This window comes from Falco biarmicus, chromosome Z (assembly GCF_023638135.1).
Source record: "Falco biarmicus isolate bFalBia1 chromosome Z, bFalBia1.pri, whole genome shotgun sequence".
Taxonomy (NCBI): domain Eukaryota; kingdom Metazoa; phylum Chordata; class Aves; order Falconiformes; family Falconidae; genus Falco; species Falco biarmicus.
In genome coordinates, this window is record NC_079311.1 from 19,545,322 (window position 1) to 19,564,860 (window position 19,539).

General features: G+C 35.9%; 1 protein-coding gene across 6 annotated transcripts in view; it reads left to right on the forward strand.

Annotated features, from left to right (window-relative positions):
- The window catches only part of DMXL1 (Dmx like 1), an 85,422-nt gene that overhangs the window by 55,250 nt on the left and 10,633 nt on the right, over positions 1-19,539 (forward strand). For 5 of the 6 annotated variants that reach the window (XM_056323721.1, XM_056323717.1, XM_056323718.1 and 2 more), the window contains 9 exons: positions 6,964-7,127; positions 8,139-8,278; positions 8,584-8,669; positions 10,532-10,733; positions 11,747-11,864; positions 13,108-13,170; positions 14,820-14,906; positions 15,569-15,690; positions 15,803-15,944. In XM_056323721.1, coding sequence (XP_056179696.1) covers positions 6,964-7,127; positions 8,139-8,278; positions 8,584-8,669; positions 10,532-10,733; positions 11,747-11,864; positions 13,108-13,170; positions 14,820-14,906; positions 15,569-15,690; positions 15,803-15,944 — 1,124 coding nt within the window. Of the gene's footprint in view, positions 1-6,963; positions 7,128-8,138; positions 8,279-8,583; positions 8,670-10,531; positions 10,734-11,746; positions 11,865-13,107; positions 13,171-14,819; positions 14,907-15,568; positions 15,691-15,802; positions 15,945-16,094; positions 16,214-19,539 lie in introns of all 6 variants that reach the window. The other variant, XR_008819327.1, reaches the window with a different exon arrangement.

Here is a 19,539-nt window from a genome sequence, read left to right on the forward strand (position 1 = left end):
GTTATGGAGTCTCCATCTTTGGAGCTATCCAAAACTTGAAGGCCATCACTTCAGTAAGCCCTGATCTGATTAAGGGGTTGGACAAGTCCCTTCCAACCTACATAGTTCTAGGATTCTGTAGGTCTTTAATTTGTTTTCAATATGTATTTATCTGGAGCAAATTTCGTGGAAGAGAATTTTTGAGAAACATCTTTCTCTGTCACTTTAAATTAAAAAAAAAAAGGGGGGGGCGCGGGGAGAAAGGGGAAAAAATAGGCCCACATTGAAGCAGTGGAGTCAGGTTAAAATCAAATATATTTTTGAGCCTTTACTGTGATCCCTTACTTTTTTTTCTGACACCCAGAAACGAACACTGAGAAGTGACCGGAATGCTTGTTCCAGTCAGCTAAGGCATGCTATTCCATAATAAGATTTAGTTGTTTTTTTTATAGCTTCCCATTTTGTTATGCATAACTACACTCTTTTCTCTTCAGTTTATTTTTAGACTTTTGGAAAATGTCTTTACTCTCCAATGGAGATCAAAAGCCAAAAATTCTCAACATTAGAAGTTCTAATATAATAACACTATATGTCTGCATGTCTTCTCCTCCTTGCCTTTCCACCCCCAGTCCTTTAGCACTTTATCGTAATATGGATTTTGATCTTCAAGTTTCAAACTTGTTTTAAGAGATTATAGTATTATTTACAGAGCTGGCCAATAAAGTTAAGTGATTTCCCTTTCTGATCTTTGCTTTAGTTGACTTGAGCGTATAATAGTTTTGGATATAAAATTCCTCTTAAATAAATATGATCTTTTTTTAGACACAAACTAAGAATCAGGAACCAGAAAATAGTTCCTGGTAGTCTTGTAAAATCCTGGCCTCTGTTAAGAATTAGTTTGTATGAAAAACTATTGTTTTATTGCCTCTTTCATAGTAAAGATCAGACAAAGCATAGCAGTTCAAATGCTTTCTGGAGCTGCCTGATGTGTTACATTTTCCAGATGTGTTTCTTGGTTTTGCAGTTGCAGCAAATGATTTTGACAAACTGGGTTAGCATTTGAGAATTTAGATTGTGTCTTAAAATTATGGATAGGTTTTGTTTTCAAAGAGGCAATCAGCATATGAAAAATAATGCTATTGTTGATAATAGCAGACCTTTTCAAAATCATATTTACACAGTTTCTCTTCAAAACTGTTTCAGAAAACTGTTTTGTAATTTTGTAGATTATGTAGAGATGGTAAGTTATCTATAATCTAGAGGGTTCTTGAGGAAAAGTCTAAATTTTGCTTTAACAGTTAGAAATCCATAATTTCATTTCATATATTCAATTATTCCATGCTACCAGAGTAAATTAAATGCAAAATTACTTCCTAAATTTGAGTATTTTAGAAGTACACTTTATAGACCTAAAGTTGTCATTTTGGGTTTCAGATGTAGATAATCAAAAATCTGGTAATAATGAAGATGAGTTAGTTTTGTCCACTAATTGTTCTAACTTTCCAAGTAATTAAAGTTGTAACACAAATATTTATATCTGACTACTTTTGTAGGGAGAAACGATAAACTGTCAGCTCTTACTGTGGTGAGTTTTGTCTAACATGCCAGAGGTTTTGAGAAAAAGATGCCTTGAAAATGAGGATATGCAGTCTTATGTGTCAGTCTTACGCGTGCGTTCTCTTGTTACATCCTTGTGGTGGGTTGACCTTGGCTGGATGACAGCTGCCCACCAAGCTGCTTTGTCACTCCCTTCCTCAGCAGAACAAGGGGGAGAAAATAAGATGAAAAAAACTATGTGGCCATATGGTATGGAATACCCCTTTGGTCACTTTGGGTCAGCTGTCCTGGCTGTGTCCCCTCCCAAGGTCTTGCCCACCCCCAGCCCACTGGTGAAGGGGGGAAGGTCAGAGAACAGCCCTGCTGCTGTGGGACGCTGCCCAGCAGTGGTCAGAACACCGCTGTGTTATCAGCACCCTTCTAGCTACCAGTACAAGCACGGCCCTACAAGGGCTGCTGCGGGGCTCAGCCAGACCCTACACAATGCTCTGAATTAATTTGTAGCTTTTGCTTGCTTTCCACAAATTATTATTCATGTCATCCTAGAAGACATATCACCACTACAGGTTTTATAAATGTTTGACTTAAGAGTAACAGAGCATCTATGCAGAAGATGAATTTGGTGTTAGCCAAGTTTTGCTTAGGCAGTTATAAAGAATAAGCAAACTCTTAGAGCTTTTGCATTTATGTACTTGCTGTACCTACTGTGAGGTGGGTTTCATCCAGAATCTAAAATAAAACAAAAAACCATGAACTTGCATTAGTAGTGCTTCATGCTAGGAACACTCTGCTTCAGGATAGATCAAACAGTGCTATGTATCTACTACTCAATTGCAATGTCAAATCAGAAACAATAGTAAAAAGCCTTCGTATTTAGACTTCATCTCCAGGAATGGCTTAATCTCAGAACAGATAAAAGGACACAGATTCCTCAAGTTTTAAAGCCTTCCAGCTTGTGTAAGGAGCTACAACAGCCATGCCAAACTATTCTTTTTTTAATGCAGGACTCCCTGCAGTATTGTTAGAAATGGAAATGTTGATGTCAATGTGAGAACAATTACCTTGAATTCCAGCTCAGAATTAAATTGCAATGTTTGGCTTGTTTTCTAACGGTATTTCAGAGTACAGAGTATTTCATTACTTGTGTGGCCTTTCTATTCTATATTAAAGTCTTTATCTTCTCACTATTACTGTTATATTATTGGTTAAGTCAGCTATTAAAACAGATTAGAAGTTTAACTTGAAGTTTTTGCACTGTGAATGGTGGAGTTGTTTTGGTTAAGTAGAAGTCTTAGATGATCAGAACAAGAAATGTCAAAAAAAAGTTTGTGTATGTCACCAAGTATTTTGTTGTGCTTATCTAGTTTTTTTAGGAGATTTCCATTGACTGTTTATTGAAATGCCCACAAAGTATATAATGTCTTCAGAAACATCTGAGAGTTCAGTATAACTTGCTTTGAAGATTCATTAAATGATGCATAAATACAACAAAGAATTTACAGTCTTGCATACATATAGTAATGAAACTGCAGCCTATGGAACTTAATTGCAATTGGTACTGTTGAATGCGAATTTACTAATTTCGTCACCTTGGCCACACAAGCTATTGCTTGTGATTAAGCAGAATATCATGTTGAAAACTTAAGAATTTAGGATTTGTAACCTTGCAAATTGTTTTTAGGTTTGAAGTTGTAACGTCCAGCAGTGTAGACTTTTACCATGCTGCTGTTCCAGTTGGCTTTCATAGCTTCCCAAAATTACAGAAATCTGTGCAGGCCTTTACACTTGCTAAAGTAGTTTGAGGTGTTTCAAAAAAATCGGTATTTCTTTGTCCTGTTTCTTGTCATTCCACTCTTTTCTGGACTTCAGCAGTGCTGATACTTGTTGATGCCTGCCATCAAGGATGATTCTTCTGTGAGAGGACAACTATATAATTTTACAGCTCTTCATGAAGACTTGAATTTTTCATAGGGTTGTTGTGGTGTTGATGCTTCATGCCTGCACACAGTCTTCAATAAAATATAGTAACTCTGACTTGCATATTAGTTTTTTGGGGAATTGAGAGAGATCTGCCTTTTAGCTCTTCCTTGGAAAGTGGACAACAGGTCTTTTGAATATCATTGCATGTCTTGGATCTTGGCAGAAATAGAAGCATTTTCCTTGTCTGAAATATTCTAATATTCTTGGAAAATAACATAAGATTTATATTGGTCTTATGAGTAAAATGGGACCACAGATAAATGTTTTGAATGTAAAAGTTTTAACTAGAAACGTATGAGAAATTTGAAAGTGACTATAATTGATCTGAAATCCCAAATGACAGACTTTTAATGAATTTGTTAAAGATCTCTAGAATGCAAAAAAAAGTTGGCATTAGTACTATGTATTTCAAACCATTCTAGATGGTTGTGCTTTCATTTGCCTTAAATACTGACTTTTTGTCCTGATGGATAGCCTGCATAGTCTTAAAAATACAAAGAGTGATCCAACAGAATGGAAAAAGAAAGTACTGTTTTAATGTAAAGCATTTGCTTTTTGAATTCTGCTGAGAAAAAGAACTGCAAGCATATACTTGCTTATTTCTGTATCATGCAACATTTGCTCCTTATTTCATGCCTAGTTAATTTTTTTTAAACAATTGCTAAAAAGTCATAGTGATGCATGTGCATGCTCTTTCTTAGCTGATGAGCTTTAAATAATGAAATGAAAATGCATTGTACTGCAGCTATTGTATTTGCGACTTTTAGTACAGGTAAGTGGATTTCAAATAATATCTCTTAACAGGAAGAAAACCTGATACAGTATAGTAGTGCCACATGGACTGTTAAAATTTTCAGTTTCAAAATGAAAGATGAGATGTTGTCTTCAGATTTTATTAGATGCTATATATAAATTATTTTATAGTTCAGCTGGTTGTAATGGTAATGGTAGTCTTCTTACATGGTCAAAACTTTTTGAAAATCCTTGGAAAAACATGGGGTTTTCCTGGTCCAAAAATGACCAGAAATTAAGAAGAAATTCTGTCAGCTGCTGTGAATATAGAGGATTTGCCCATTAAAAAAAAACAAAACAAAAAAAACAAAACAAAAAAACCCAACCAAAAAAGATCATAGCTGTAAGGTATAAAAACCCCAAAGTGTGGTGGTGTGTTTTGTTTTTTTTTTTTTTAAATCAGCTTAAATCTTACCTCCCTTAGGGTTGACAGTTGGCTCAGTTTGTGTTAAGAGAATGCAAGTCTAGTACAACTGTTCTTAAATGAGCACTGATTTTCTTTTGTGCAGTGTTAGACCTTCTGTTTTCAAGTGATTGAAGTACCTGTAAGAGTTTTGAAGGAAATAGTCTTTCAAGCATCAGTGAAGAGCAGAAGTCTCCTGTGGATAAAACATGTCAACAACAAAAACAAAAACAAAAAAAAAAAAAAAAAAAAAAAAAAAGGGGGGGGGGGTATAGGAAATACTTCTTTGTAGTAGTTCACTCCAGGTGTGCATGGGGATGCTGGCTTTTTTTGTGCCATCCACACCATTATTAACAGGAGAAAGTTAATTTCAGAAGCTTCAGTGGAGTTTAGTTTTGTGGGCCCTTGGCAGCAGAAGTGATTAAGGAAGGTTAAAACAATAAAGAACTCATTTGTGTTCATGATGTTTGTATTAGTTCATCCTTGTAACCTGTCTGGCCCAATGTGTTGATGCTTGAACTCGATGACAGGGATATCTAATCTCTAGGTCAGCCCTTCTAGCCTGCAGATTGCTTTCTTGGAGTCTATTTATTACTGCTGTTAGATCAGCCAAGGACTCAAATTGCAAGGCAACCCATATTCCCCTTTACTTAAGAGATGAGTAGATGAGATCTTTTATGACTAGCTGCCTAGTCTCATTATTGCTTTGTGTGAAACAAAAAACCCACTTAAACAAGAAACAACCAAGAAATTTTTCTATACTTTTATTGCCCAACTGTGGGGTTTTTTGCATTTAAAAAAAAAAAAAAAAAGACTGTGGTGGGGTGGAACTTTTAGTGTGTTCTGCGATTCCTTTGGGTGGTGCTATAGTTTTCAAAGCTTCAATGGAGAAGGGAGATTTTGAAAAGCTTAAGAAAAAAATAAATGTTCCGTACTCGGTTAAATAGGTGTTGCAAGCTTTTGGGACTTCAAAGGATAGTTCAGAGAATCATCTCCCTTTCAGTCTTAGTGGTTTAGCTCTCTGTGTTTTACCTGTCTTGAACCTATTTAATTATTTTGTTATAGAAACTAATCTCCATGCATTACATGTATCTATCTAAAAATAAATAAAAAAACTGTAACAGATTAGGAAATGGATTCAAATGCATTTTGTCTTTAATGGAAGGTGAAAATGAAGGCCACCGTGTTGTAATAAACCTCCAAATATGATTCCATTTCTCCCTTGTCTCCACTTCAGAAGTGTTCCGGAGAGCCAGAACACTTAACTTACTGCTCAGGGCCTGTGACAATCTGTATGGTTCCCCCTCTACTAACAGAAAGGCTGTACTAGAATACAATTCACCTACCAAGATCCGGAATGATTTCAGGTTATCAGATGGCTATGTGAGCCTCTTTTTAAGTAAGCCATTACTTTTTCCGTATTTATGAACTTGATACTCTTCAATTAACAAGAAACTATAAGGGATCTGAAATGAGACTTGTTCATTAATTTATGACATAACTACACTAAGATATTTCTGATAGCTTGGATAAGCTGTTTCCTTAAGTACTCTAATCATCAAGAATGTAATTCAAATAAGTCTCTCAGACATCTCTTATTCTGACAAAAGTCAATGTTGGGGGAAGTGAGGGGACCCCTCAGCTTCTAGGAGTTAGTGTTAGTAGAAATAAGTAGTCCTTCCCTGTTTGATAAGGTATATATCAGATTGTATTAATTAAAGTGGGATCTTTTTTAATATGCTGGAGAAATATATTGTCAGGACATAGGGATTTATCAGAACTGTATCATTTAGAAAAGAGTACAGACCTCTGGAAGGAGGCAAAGTTAAAACTTGGAGTAGGAATGGCAAGCTTAGATATTTGCACTATATATTCTGAAAGAAGATACTTGGCTTGTGTTAAAAAACAAGCACAATCAGTGTCAGTGGTGCTTATTAAAGTAATTTAGTTTTGCAGTGTTGTTGCTTGAGCAACAGTATTTGCCATCTTTGTTATAGGAAGAAAGCTTCTAATGCAGTTACTAGGGTAGTTCTTTATTTGTGCAGGGGGGTTGCTGCCTCTGCAGTTCTAGTTATGTGTTAGTTTGGAATATTTGAGTATTAATGTTCTCTATGCTCATTTACTACAGATCAAATTTTAAAAACTTGTAATGAGGAAGACTTTTACTTTCTGTTATAAATCCTCTTATTTAAACCATCAGGGAAGTGAAGCAGACAGTTTAAAGCAACATACTGTATTTTCTTCCTGTGTAGATGATGGAGAGAAACAGCAAAAACGTTACAGGCTTTCACCAAAAACCTCTCCAAAAGAGAGTTCTGCATTGCCTGCATTGCCATTGGTAGACCAGGAATCTCCATCTTACAAAGAAAGATTTATTCCTCCTGAGCTTAGCATCTGGGATTATTTCATTGCAAAGGTAACTTTTTGCTATTATGACAGTTAAATATCTTCTTTAATTTCTGGAATGGTAATTTTTTTTTCATCTTAGTCTTTATTCTAGATACAGATTTAGATGTTTGAAAGAAGCTGCCTGGTGTTATTACTTATATTTAGCTTTTTCTAGAGCTAATAAATACCTCTACAGCCTGGAGGTATTTTTGAAACATTTTTCTTAAATAGTTGTTAAGAAAAAATTTTTTTTTCAGATAATAGCGTTAACAAAACATGTTGCTTTTTACATGTTGCAGGGTACAAATGTATAGGTGATTGTGGATCAGCCATTTAGGTGAACAAGGGAACTTGAGAAGCTTTTTATCATCTAATTCAAATGGGTTAAATGAACGTGTATACTTACTAGAAATTGTTATGTTGCCTTCTGTCAAGTCTCTGGCATATCATTGTGGAAAGTTATATAATTGTATGGAGCTGTACAGCACATTTCTATATTTAAAATCAGCTATATCATCAAAATAAATATATAAGCAGTATTTTATGAGCAAGGACAAAAAAGAAATTGTGAATACTGAATAACACAGTAAGGCATGAATGGCAGGCTTACCATAAATACTGAACTCTGTAGGCAAGGTTTAGGATTTTCTTGTTCTTTAGTCCTCTGAGCCCTTGGAAGAACTAGAGAGAATATACACTGGTGGTTTTGGCTTCTCTGACAAAGCTTGTGTGTCCTGTGTGTGGTTTGATATATCTGATATGAAAGTAAAGAAAATAATAATTGGAAAACTGCTAGTATTTTCATTTTCAGCATTAGAATATTGAATAATGTAAAAATTAAGTAAGCTGTTAAAATATGCAATGCTTATGGACAGTTAACCTTTTCATGAGGTACTCCATCTTACTCAATTTAGTAACATTTGATATGTCTTCTTTTTTATACAAAGCATTAAGTATGATATTGATGTATATTTTAAAAGATAATTTAAAACTAGCTGTTGGCTGGAAGATACTCAAGGAATGTTGTTTAAAATTTTAGCCTTTTCTTCCACCACAAAGTAGAGTGGAATATGATTCAGAAGAGAGTCAGGAAAGTGGTGAAGATGATGAAAATATTGATAGAGATGTGTTTGCATCAAATTCACATAATCAAGAGCATTCTAATTCAAATTCATACAGGTAAGTAACTCTTTAGAACACAAGATGGCTGGACTTGCATTTCTGGCCTTTTGAGATAATACACCAGTTACTTGATACTTTATGGCAGTATATTATCCAGACTTAGTTAACTTGCAATTATTATTTTACTCATTAATACATGACATAGTGATGTCTGAATTCAAAGTATCTATAATAATCTAAAATACTGTTTGTAGTTTTCAGCAGTTTATAGAGAGGATTTAAAAATCGAAAATTAAATCCTAATTGTGAATAAGTGAGAAAAATTTCCTATAGTAAATGACTTACTGGTGCTTTCTTGTTAGTTGGTCACTGATGAGATTGGCAATGGTTCAGCTGGTACTTCACAATTTGAAGATTTTCTACCCTTTGGCTGGACACGATCTTTCAGGTAATATGAAAACACAACTCTGCTGCTTACTTAATAACTACATGTAAATGTAATGTGTTGAATGATATATATGTTGAGGCTTTATTTTTAGTTTACTAATTTTTCGTGATCTAGGAATAATTGTTCTGATAGGGTTTATTTTATAGGTATATTTATGAAATAACATAATTAAAATAAAAAAGGTGGGTGGGTAAGATGAGTGGGTCAGAAGGAATGCTCAGTAGGTGGCAGAAATCTCTATAATTTTTTTATTGTTTGCCTCTTAGTCATACAAGAATGTTTACAACATCTACTTCTTGGTGGAAACCCTGTAGTTTTTTGTAATTCAAGTTACATCATTCCTACTCCTTGTTTTATAGAATCATGGAGTGTTTTGTGTTAGAAAGAACCTTTTAAAGATGATCTAGTTCCAACCCCCCTGTCATGGCAGGGGTGTCTTTCACTGGATTGTGTGGCTTAGAGCCCCATCTGACCTAACCTTGAGCACTTCCAGGGATGGGGCATCTACAGCTTCTCTGGCAACCTGTTTGAGTGTCTCACTATCCCAATCTTAAAAATTTCTTCCTTATGTCATCTCTCTTTTAGTTTAAAACCATTACTCCTTGTCCTATCACTACAAGCCTTGGTAAAAAGTCTTTCTTCGTCTTTCTTCTAAGTCCCCTTTGAGTATTGAAAGACTGCAGTAAGGTCTTCCTGGAGCTCCTCTTCTTTAGGCTGAACAACCCCAGTTCTCACAGACTTTCTTCACAGGAGGTGTTCCATCCCTCTAATTATTTATGCAGCCCTCCTATGGACCCACTCTAATAGGTCCATGTCTGTCTTGTACTGGGAGCCCCAGAGCTGGATGTACTCCAGTATGGGGTCTCATGAGAACAAATGAATTAGAGGGAGCAAATCACCTCCCTCACCATACTGGGCACCCTTCTTTTTATACAGCCCAGAATGCAACTGGCTTACTGGGCTGTGAGCAGACACTGTCAGCTCATGTCTAGCTGTTCACCAGTATCCCCAAGTCTTTCTTAGCAGGGCTGCTCTCAATCCATTTGCCCCTCAGTCTGTACTGATACTGGTGATTGCCCCAACCTAGGTGCAGGACCTTGCACTTGTCCTTGTTGAACTTTGACAATCGCATCAACCCACTCCTCAAGCATGTCACGGCCCCTCTGGATGGCATCCTTCTAGCAAATCAGTGGCACCACTCACTTGGTGCTGTCTGCAAACTTGCTGAGGGTGGGCTTACTACCACTGTATTAAATTATGAAAGATCCTGAACAGTAGGGGTCCCAATATTCACCCATGAGGGACACCACTCGTTACTGATCTCCATTTGGACATTGACGAGTTGACTGCAACTCTTTGGATGCAGTCGTTCAGCCAATTCCTTATCCATTGAATAGTCCATCCATCAAATCTGTATCACTCTAATTTAGAGGTAAGGATGTTGTGTTGGACAAACACCTTACAGAAGTCAAAAGTAGAGGACATCAGCTGCTTTTTCCCATGCCCACTAGTGCAGTCAGTCTGTCATAGAATGCCACCAGATTAGTCACGATTTGCATTTTGTGAAGCTATGTTGGCTTTCTCTCATTACCTGCCTGTCATATGCCTTGAAATAGCTTCCAGCAGAATCTGTTGAATGATACTTAATTTCTGTCAGCATCGGAGGAGTTTGTTCCTGTATTTAGCAGTGCTAGCATAAAGCAGTTCATCTTTTTATACTTGCAAGTACCAAGTTGAGCTTTTAATAGAGCTTATTTTTGGAGATATTTGAGATACACTTCAGCCTTCGGCTGTGGAATTATTGTAGTCAAGTTTATAATGTAGAAGGAAGGGTTTTCATTATTGTTTACTTGTCTTTCTAGAGCTTCCAGTGAGCTCCCCAATATGCCATGCAGTTTTGAAAACACTACAGCGCTGGGAACAAGTTCTTCTCCGACGTCTTCAGCTATATGGTGGTCCACCTCAACATTATATTTCAGTTCTTGCTTCTGAAGATGCCCTAGCTGCTGGGCCTGCATTGCTTCGCCATAAAACTTTACTTGAGCCTACAAACACTCCATTCAAGTGAGTCTAACTTCTATATACACTGACTATAGTACCTTTAATATACATCAAGCAAATATATACATCACCAAATATACAATATATTTGTATAACAAAATATACATTGTTAGTGCATGTGATAGACCATAATTTTGGTAACTACGTAATGCCAGTTTCTAGGTTTTCTCTAATCCGCTGTGAAATCGTATGTACATATCAAAATTTATGCATCTCTGATCCAAAGCAAGATTGGGGGTGGGGTGGGGGGAGGAAATTATTGCTTCTGATTTAAGTTCTTTTATTAAACCTTAACATACTGATTTTGAGTGTGTGTGTAAAATCTACAGGGGAAAATAAAATAAAGAATAATAGATTTGCCCTGAGAGATAATTAAGTATGAGTGACAATGAGTTAATGGCCTCATCTTTGGAGGGAATAAAATTATGTTCTTATCAGCATTTTTTCCTGAAATCAGAGAAGAAATATTTACTGTTTGATATTTGCATAGTTGTGACTCCACATAATTGCGTGTTTAGCCAGAAAAGTGTGCTCAGTTCTTGAACTGTTTTTAAATAGGTTTTAAATAATTTCTGCCTTTTTAATCTTACTATCACCTGTGGTTGCAGAAGCATCAGAAAGCTTGTATTTTTGTTGTAAAATACCTCACAATTTTCTTAGTTTCAGTAACTTGATTAAAAAGCATCCATGTTGTAAAAAATGAGGTGGCCTAATAAATAATCTGTATGCTGACCTTATTGTTGTCTAATCTCTTGAAAAGATTTTTCTTCCTAATCCCACAATAGGAGGTAAAAATTCTGCATTCTGTTCCTTCTTCCTTTTGCGCCTCTTCTCACATGTAGGTTTGTCAGGAAGATGGTACCAGAATGCTTCCAAATAGGTCTTGTGCATTGTTCAGAGAGCTGTAGTTTTGCTTCAGCATTTCTTCTGACTATAGTATGATTAGAATATTAGATATTGCTGTCTCGTTTAAGTATGGGCATGATTAAAATATTTATTTTAACTTTGTTCTGTAGATCTAACAGTCATGTTGCACTATCTGTGAAGAGGCTCTGGCAGTACTTGGTTAAACAGGAGGAAGTTCAGGAAACCTTTATCAGAAATATTTTTACAAAGAAGCAATGCCTAAATGAGGTTGGTGTGGTATATAAAACACATAAAATGTCAGTCAGTCTATGATCTTTTACTTAGGTTAGTTGGCTGGCTTGTTTACTTTCCGAAGCATGAATGGATAATATACTATAACTCTGAATCTACATTATTTCATAATAAAAATCTTTGTCCATTGCTTTATTGAAAACAAATAGTCTTTGACTGTAGGCTGACAGCTAACATCACTTAGATACAGTTAGCTTCTTTGTGAAGATCAGTATAAAATCTACCTGAAAAGAGTAACAGACATTTTAAAATGAAAAACAGTGATCCAACCAAAATTAAAAATGTTCGAGTCATAGCCATCCTGGGTTTATCAACTAGTTTTTATTATGTTATGATTCAATTTTAATAAGAAAATAGTCATACAACAGTTAATATTTCTGTCCCTGATAACTTGTGCCAGCATCTAGCTGGATTCCAGGTTCCGGGTTCTGTTAAATGTTTTAAAGTTGTGGTTCTGTAATGGAATTTTGGGGGTTTTCCTCCCTCTTCAGTTACTCCTTTTCTTTCCTACTCCCCCCAAAAATCTATTACAGAAAAATTAAGGAATAGCAGAAACAGGAGAAAGAAGATCCAAACAAATGAAATGTGCAGCAGAAAGAGTATTCATGTCTAGTAAAGCCATGGCAGCAAAGAGTTCTGTATGAGCTAATCTTTGTCGTGTCACAACTAGAATATTAACCTGTTGGAGTATTTGTGGCCAGTTGTGTTCACTACAGGCTGCACTTAAAAGGAAAATTGTTACTTTTGTCTTGTCCTTTGAAGATGCACCATTTCTGATCATGTCATGTTAATGCAGCCGTGTTGCTATGCTGTACAGAAAGGTATTTTGGAATATTTTAGATGTGTTTTTTATGTTTTGAAGTAGAATCACTGACAGCCTTACATGGCATAGGTTTGTTTGTTTTATTTTGTATTGTCTCATTACTGATAAATTATCAGTGGAGATCGCTTGTTTTCCAAGAAATTTGACTTTTGACATGGACAAGATTTTGCTACAGTACAGAATTGGTAAATCAGTGTCTTCTGTACTGAACTTAAGGTTTAGGATTTGATAATTAGTTACTACATAAAATACACATGTGTATGTGTGCAAACATGCTGTTGTGTTTCGGTTTTTCTTTGTTGGGGTAAACAACAAGGAATTAAGCATTTCCTTGATACTTGCATGTTATGTCTTATCTTTATTCTTTGTTCTGTGGTGGTTCTTTCCTTGGTGAAGTCGTTAGACGAGCACAATGAAACAATGAAGAATACTGTGGTGGAGGAGCCTATCATCAATAAGGTACACAGTAGTAATGCTCAAGTTAATTAGACCTTACATCATAATGAAAAAAATCCTTTTTGAAAAGATGCTGATCTCCCTGAAAAAAAATATTTGCTGACATAGCAAATAAACATAAAAATTCAGTTTTGCAAGAGACTGAGTTAAACTAGTATGTTTATACAGCCTATCTGAAACTAAACATATCTTAGAAAGCTGGATTAAACAACCAGGTAATAACAATATATATTATCAAATTCCTTAGCTATGCCAAATGAAGAGCTGAGGCTGAAATTTGCCCAAGTGACAAAAATTCAGTACTACTGTGGGAAAACAGTACATACAGGACCTTTCACCAGTATGAGATGGCTAGAATTGTTCCCTACAAGTAAAGGTAGTTAACTGAAGTTAAAAGTTAAGTTTATTGGCATGATACATACTAGTTTGCTACCCAGAATATTCACTGAGTCTTTTAAGATTGATACAAATGAACTGATATAACAACTTTGTAGCAACTTTCTTGAAAGATTGGTGTGAGACACTGGAAGGGTGTAATACTATGTCAAGTTCAGCAAACAAATACCGTACTCTTCAGGTCATCTTTTACAAAACTAGTGACAAGACAGAAATGAAAACACCCTGTGATGTGCTTGGACTACCTTGATATTAATTATGTGATAAAGCAGTATTAGCAAGTAGGTAATTTGAACTGACTGGGGAAAAAAGTAATCTGAAACCTTGTTTAAATCTTTTGAAGACAAGAGAATTTAGAAATTGATGGATAGCAGCTGGGCAATGGTGGTTCTGGAATAAATCTTTTAAGAAAATACAGAATTTTACATTTGTAATTCAGGTTTGAATTAGTATGTCATTTGTCTGGCATTGCTGTTTTTTTTCTGTAGAATTATTACAGCAGACCAGAGCCTAATCTATCAGTTTAATACTTGCAATGCTGAGATTAATTCTGAACAGGAGTACTACAGTGCTGGTAGAGTTTAGAATTTTGTTGTGTGCTGACATATGCGTGAATGCATTTCTAAAATACAAAAAGGTAGACAAGATTCAAATACAACATTAGATCACATTAAGAAAAAAAAAGAAAATGTGATAGTAAAAAGTTTGTGGTACTGGAATGTACAGGATTCCAGAGTTATTTAATTATGGAGAATGATGAGTAGATAAGCTGACAAAGTTCAAATCTATTTTCCTACTGAGAATCTTGGCTACGTGTTCTTTCAGGCTATTTCGTCAGTTTCAGTGGCAAAAAGCGTTTGCTAAGAGCATGAAAAGACTTAGCAAATTATTGTAAGAACAAAACATCAAGACTCAATTTTTTTACTATCAGTATCCCCCAAGTGTGCATGTGGCCTTGCTGTTTTCAGCATCCCTTAAAAACTTGAGAATGAACACAGTACTGTGACTTCTGTGACAAATACACACTTTCTGTGTTGCTGTCATAATCTCAGCATGGCAGTGGGAAGCTAGATTATTATACACGAAAGAGGTTTACTGTAAATATTACAGGTTATACTTGTCTCATTTTCTTAGAAACAAAATCAAGACAAAATGCATGACATCTCAAAATACTGTGTTTGGTCTCTGAACTTCCAATAAAAAGTAAGGTTTGCATAGAAATTTGCATTTAAATGTGCTTTACTTTTTGAATACAGATAGAAACTGATAGGGGATACCCAGGAGGCAAGGCAAGAATAATCCATAAAGAGTCTGACATCATTACTGCTTTTGCAGTCAATAAGGTGAGTATAACAGAGGTAGGATAATCTAATTGTTGTACTTCCACCTGATAAACAGGTGGTGGTCCCATTGTGAATGGGTGAGATATCCTTTGCCAGCCATCCTGCTACAACTTAACCTCATAGTGCTCCCTTCTATAAAGCACTTCATAATTATCTTTTCCTAATTAAATAGTTTTATTATAATTTTTTTTCTATTGTGCAGTGGCTTGAGGGACAGGAGGGGTGGCCTCCACTTGGTCTTTGAGCTTGTGTGTGGGAGTATTTTTTGTTCTCTGTCTAAGACAACCTGGAAGTCATCTTTTCTTCTGTTTAACTGTTTACACCTTAAGAAGCTGAGGAGGGGAACCTGTTTGCAAGCACTGTAGTATAGTTACCTCATGTTTATCCTTTGAGGAAAGCAAAGAAAAACTAGAGCTGCTTGAGAGAGGTATAAAATACAAATAGTGTGTCGTGCTGTCCCAGATGCAAAGAAACTTTTAACAGGGAAATGTCAAGTATAGACAGTTTAAGTATATAGATTTTTAGACATAAATGTTTGAGTTTTTTAAATTGATTGAAGTGTATGTTTTTGTGAACTGTACTATAACCAGAGAAAATTGTAAAACCTACCTTTTTGAGTATTCCTTTTTTATCTGCCTTTGTGTGTGTTACTTTTTTTCCAGGCAAATCGGAACTGCATTGCAATAGCATCAAGTCATGACATTCAAGAATTAGATGTTTCTGCGATTTTAGCTACACAGATCTATACCTGGGTTGATGATGATGTGGAAATAGAAAATAAAGGGTATACTTTCTGTGTTTCCAATATCACAGCTTGACTGTGTATAAATCAGTGTAACAAAGCATGGTGTTTAATATTGTTGTTTGGAATCTAACTTATATTGTTTCATTTATAGGGCTGATGATTTCTTAGTTATACACGCTCGTGATGATCTGGTAAATGTGCAGGGAACCACTCCTTATACTCATAGTAATCCCGGCACACCTATCAATATGCCTTGGCTTGGTAGTACACAAACTGGCAGGGGTGCATCTGTGGTAAGTCGCTTATCAAAGATTAGCCTTTCGTACTCGTATCTGCTTCTCTCCTTTTATCTGTTTATTGTTGCTGATTATATTTTACTGTTAGTGTGTAAGTAAATGTAGCTTTTCTGTGTAATTAAGGCGAGATGGATTTTTTTTTTGTAGGTTAAAATGCTGCACAGAATTTAAGATACCACCAACTAAGCAAGTGAAGTTTTTAGTCAAGCCATATATGCTTTCTTTACTTTAGATACATTGTTTAAAAATAAAGAATCAGAGTTCAGGTAAGAAGTTGCTGCTTAAATTGTTCTTGAATGACTTGAAGCCAAACCCTGTATCAAAGAAGCATATATTCAGGAGATTTCAAGATATAAATTGGTAAAGACTGGGTAGAGATACTCGTGTGAAATACCAACATAGCTTTTATTTTAAGCATAAGCTTAACTTTCATTCTGCATTCCAGACTATTCCAGTTTTTATTTGAAAATAAACATAAACAACTGTTCTAATAAAAATACCTTTGTAGTGCGCTGTATACTGGTATGAGCCTGTATTGTAGAAAGAAAAGCAAATGAACTCCCAAAGCAGATTTCTCTGGCAGGACAGAGGCTTCCAATGAAATCAATTAAACTCTGGAAACTGAGTGACTTAAACTTTGGGAAAATGGGGATTCTTTGTCTCATAAGAAAAATGAGGAGGGCAGGACTGCAGAAATAGGGCCCAACTACATAGATCATGCGTAGTTTGAACTACACGTCATGCTGATGTATGACTTTATCTCCAAAGCTGTTGTCAGCTATGTCTGTGAAGTGCTGTGCAGTTTTGCCATAACTCTGCTGAGCAGCATTATTAAATATCTTGCTTCTGAAGATGGTGTTTTCGAGGAAATAATGAGTTTCACTGTTAGGCATTTCTGAAATATGCTGGAGTGAGGGACATCCACTAAAGTGTGACTATGTCCATGTGAGCAGATTGATCCTTTTTATCATAGAGGTGACACCTGCGCAAGGGTAGGTCTTACTTTCAGAAATAGATTCTGTGTCTGGAGTGAAGCTTGACCCTGAGCAAAAAGCTGTTAACTCAGATTTAATTCAGATCAAATGATGATTCTAGTCTGGCCATTGACATACTTACTTTAGTTCCTGTGCGGCATAGATGCTCTCTAATAATGCAGATCTGTTGATTACTTAGCTAGGAGGTGCTTATTTGGAGCCAGTTAACTGGGCTGAAACGGTCATGCAATACACCCACATCTCTCATCCTGTCTGCACAGATGTGCAGTTTTCTTGGATAACTGAATGCATTAAGTCTTGTGACTTGGCTGGGCTTTGGGGCATTTAACAGGTCAGAACAAGTTATTAAGTGGTGGCAGAATGAAATAACCATGTGTTAATTCATATTGTAGTTGATTTTTTAGAAAATATTTGATTGTTAGGAGGAGTAAATAACAAACGAGCATTATAAGAACAATAATGTTATCCATACAGGGAAGTGCATATTGTTGCAGTACCTACACCTCTATCTTCTGTGTGCTGATCCTAGTCAAATGTTTTGCCGCTCTGGTATCACGATCAGGTCTCTTCTGCAAGTAGGCTTTGAATGCCTTTGCCACTTGCTTCTCTCACTTCCATTTATACATACATACACACACATTGTGTATTTCTCAACAAATTAATTACACAATCTATTAATGTAAACTATTCTTACGTGACTTTCCATTTTATATGTGGTAAAACTTTCTTACCTAAACATATATGTCTGTGCTTGTGTTGAATGCATTTGCTGTTAAACTTTGGACCTAAATTTTGTTTGTCATGCTGGTTGACTGTGGCAGAGTAGAGAACCAACCACAGCACAAAAAAACACCTGCCCACTAGGAAGGGGAGACAAAGGTATTGAATAAAGGCAAAGTAAATGAATGAAGAGATAGGGATTCTTGGGAGGAAATAGTGTTACTGTGGAAGGACTCAAATCTGGAGGAAAACCAGCCTCACCAAAATCTTTCTGTTGGTACTCTTTGTTAATTTGTTCCTTCACATACTGCTTTTGATCCTTGTTCTCATCTTTGCTTTTCCGTGATTTGCAGCCTATTTAGTAGGTAGTCCGCTGTTCTTCACGATTACTGGCTTTGCAGTCTTGTTGTCTCTGCTTCACTTCCATCAGCAAGGGATTCTATTGGACTTATGATACTCAGGCAGTTAATGTTTTATTAGCTCTAAGGTTTTTCTGTTACACTTCTTCACTGTTTCCTGTTACGCAGTTTATGCAAGGTAAGTAAGGAGGCGCTCCACCATATCCTTCAGTACAGTGCGTTTGCACAGTTCTTACAGGACGTGTTTGTAGAAGAGCACTGAAGTAAGTAGTATGTACTGTCAGCTTTGAAACTCAGGTAACATTCAACAGGTTGTCTTCCAAGCCAGTACGATTGACACCAATATTTACCAGTTTAATAACTGGTGGGTCATATCTTAAGCTTTTTTATTCTTCAGTATTAACTGTACTTCAGGCCCAAAGCACCCAGCTTTCCAACAAAGCAGTGTTCTAGCTGTCAGCTGTTGTTAAGGGGAAACTGAGGGATAGCAGTATCAAATGTCAGTTACATTGATAATGGAAGTGTTTGCGTTTAATAATGATACTTGGCTTCTAAATCAGAGACACTGCACCAGAGAGTTATGTTAGCATAGTCTTAAGCTTGCGTTTTTCCAAAGCACAATCCTGTAGAGGTGAGATCATGATGCATGCTTCTCTGTTGAATGAAGGAAGATGATTTCCACTGACTTCTGGGTAAAAGTTAATGCAGTCCTTCATTTTGGTGAAGAAATAGAATGAGCATGAATAATTTTCTTTTACTTAGACATAAAAGATAAACTGTTAAGTTTAGAGAGCAATGTATTGCAGTTATTTACTAATTGGTATATGCACTAATGTTTGAAGACTTACCCTCTATTGTCTTGTCCCAAGTCTTGTAATGTATATGTTGTTTTATTCACCAATGTTTACCAAACCGTTGAGCTTTTTTCTTTGTCATTTAAAGTACTTACAGGAAAAAAGGAAAGTCTGTATTTGAATTTTTTTTTTTTTTAATCTTCAGGGAAGTGTTTTGAAATAAACATGGGTAACTAAGAAGCATAATGCTTTGTCTTCAAAAATAATAAAGCTTTGATAACTGAAAGATCTAAATCTGCTTCCAGAATGTAATCAAGAGGATCGCAATTATTCCACTAATCCAAACTGTGGGAAATTGAAGAAAATCAATTATTTCCCTTCCAATTGCTGTGGGGGTTTTTTTTCCCTCCTTTGTATTTGCAAAGTGAAAATTGGAGAGCATTGCTTTTCAACTCTGGATCATATTTAGTCACATAAAGCAAGTAAAAGTTTAATTCCTATGTCCTTCCAGTTGACACCCTGATATGGTTGGAGTCCAGGGCAGAATAGCATACTTAAAATACGTGTTTCGCTGTCTGCAATTTCAGTGACAAAGCAGTGGCAAAATATCATGCAAAATCATAGCAGCTGAAAGTCATGGTTGGACATAATGACCTTAAAGATCTTTTCCAACCTAAATAATTCTATTTAGGCAGCTTGCTATGGATGTGTAGTAAGTGGTAAG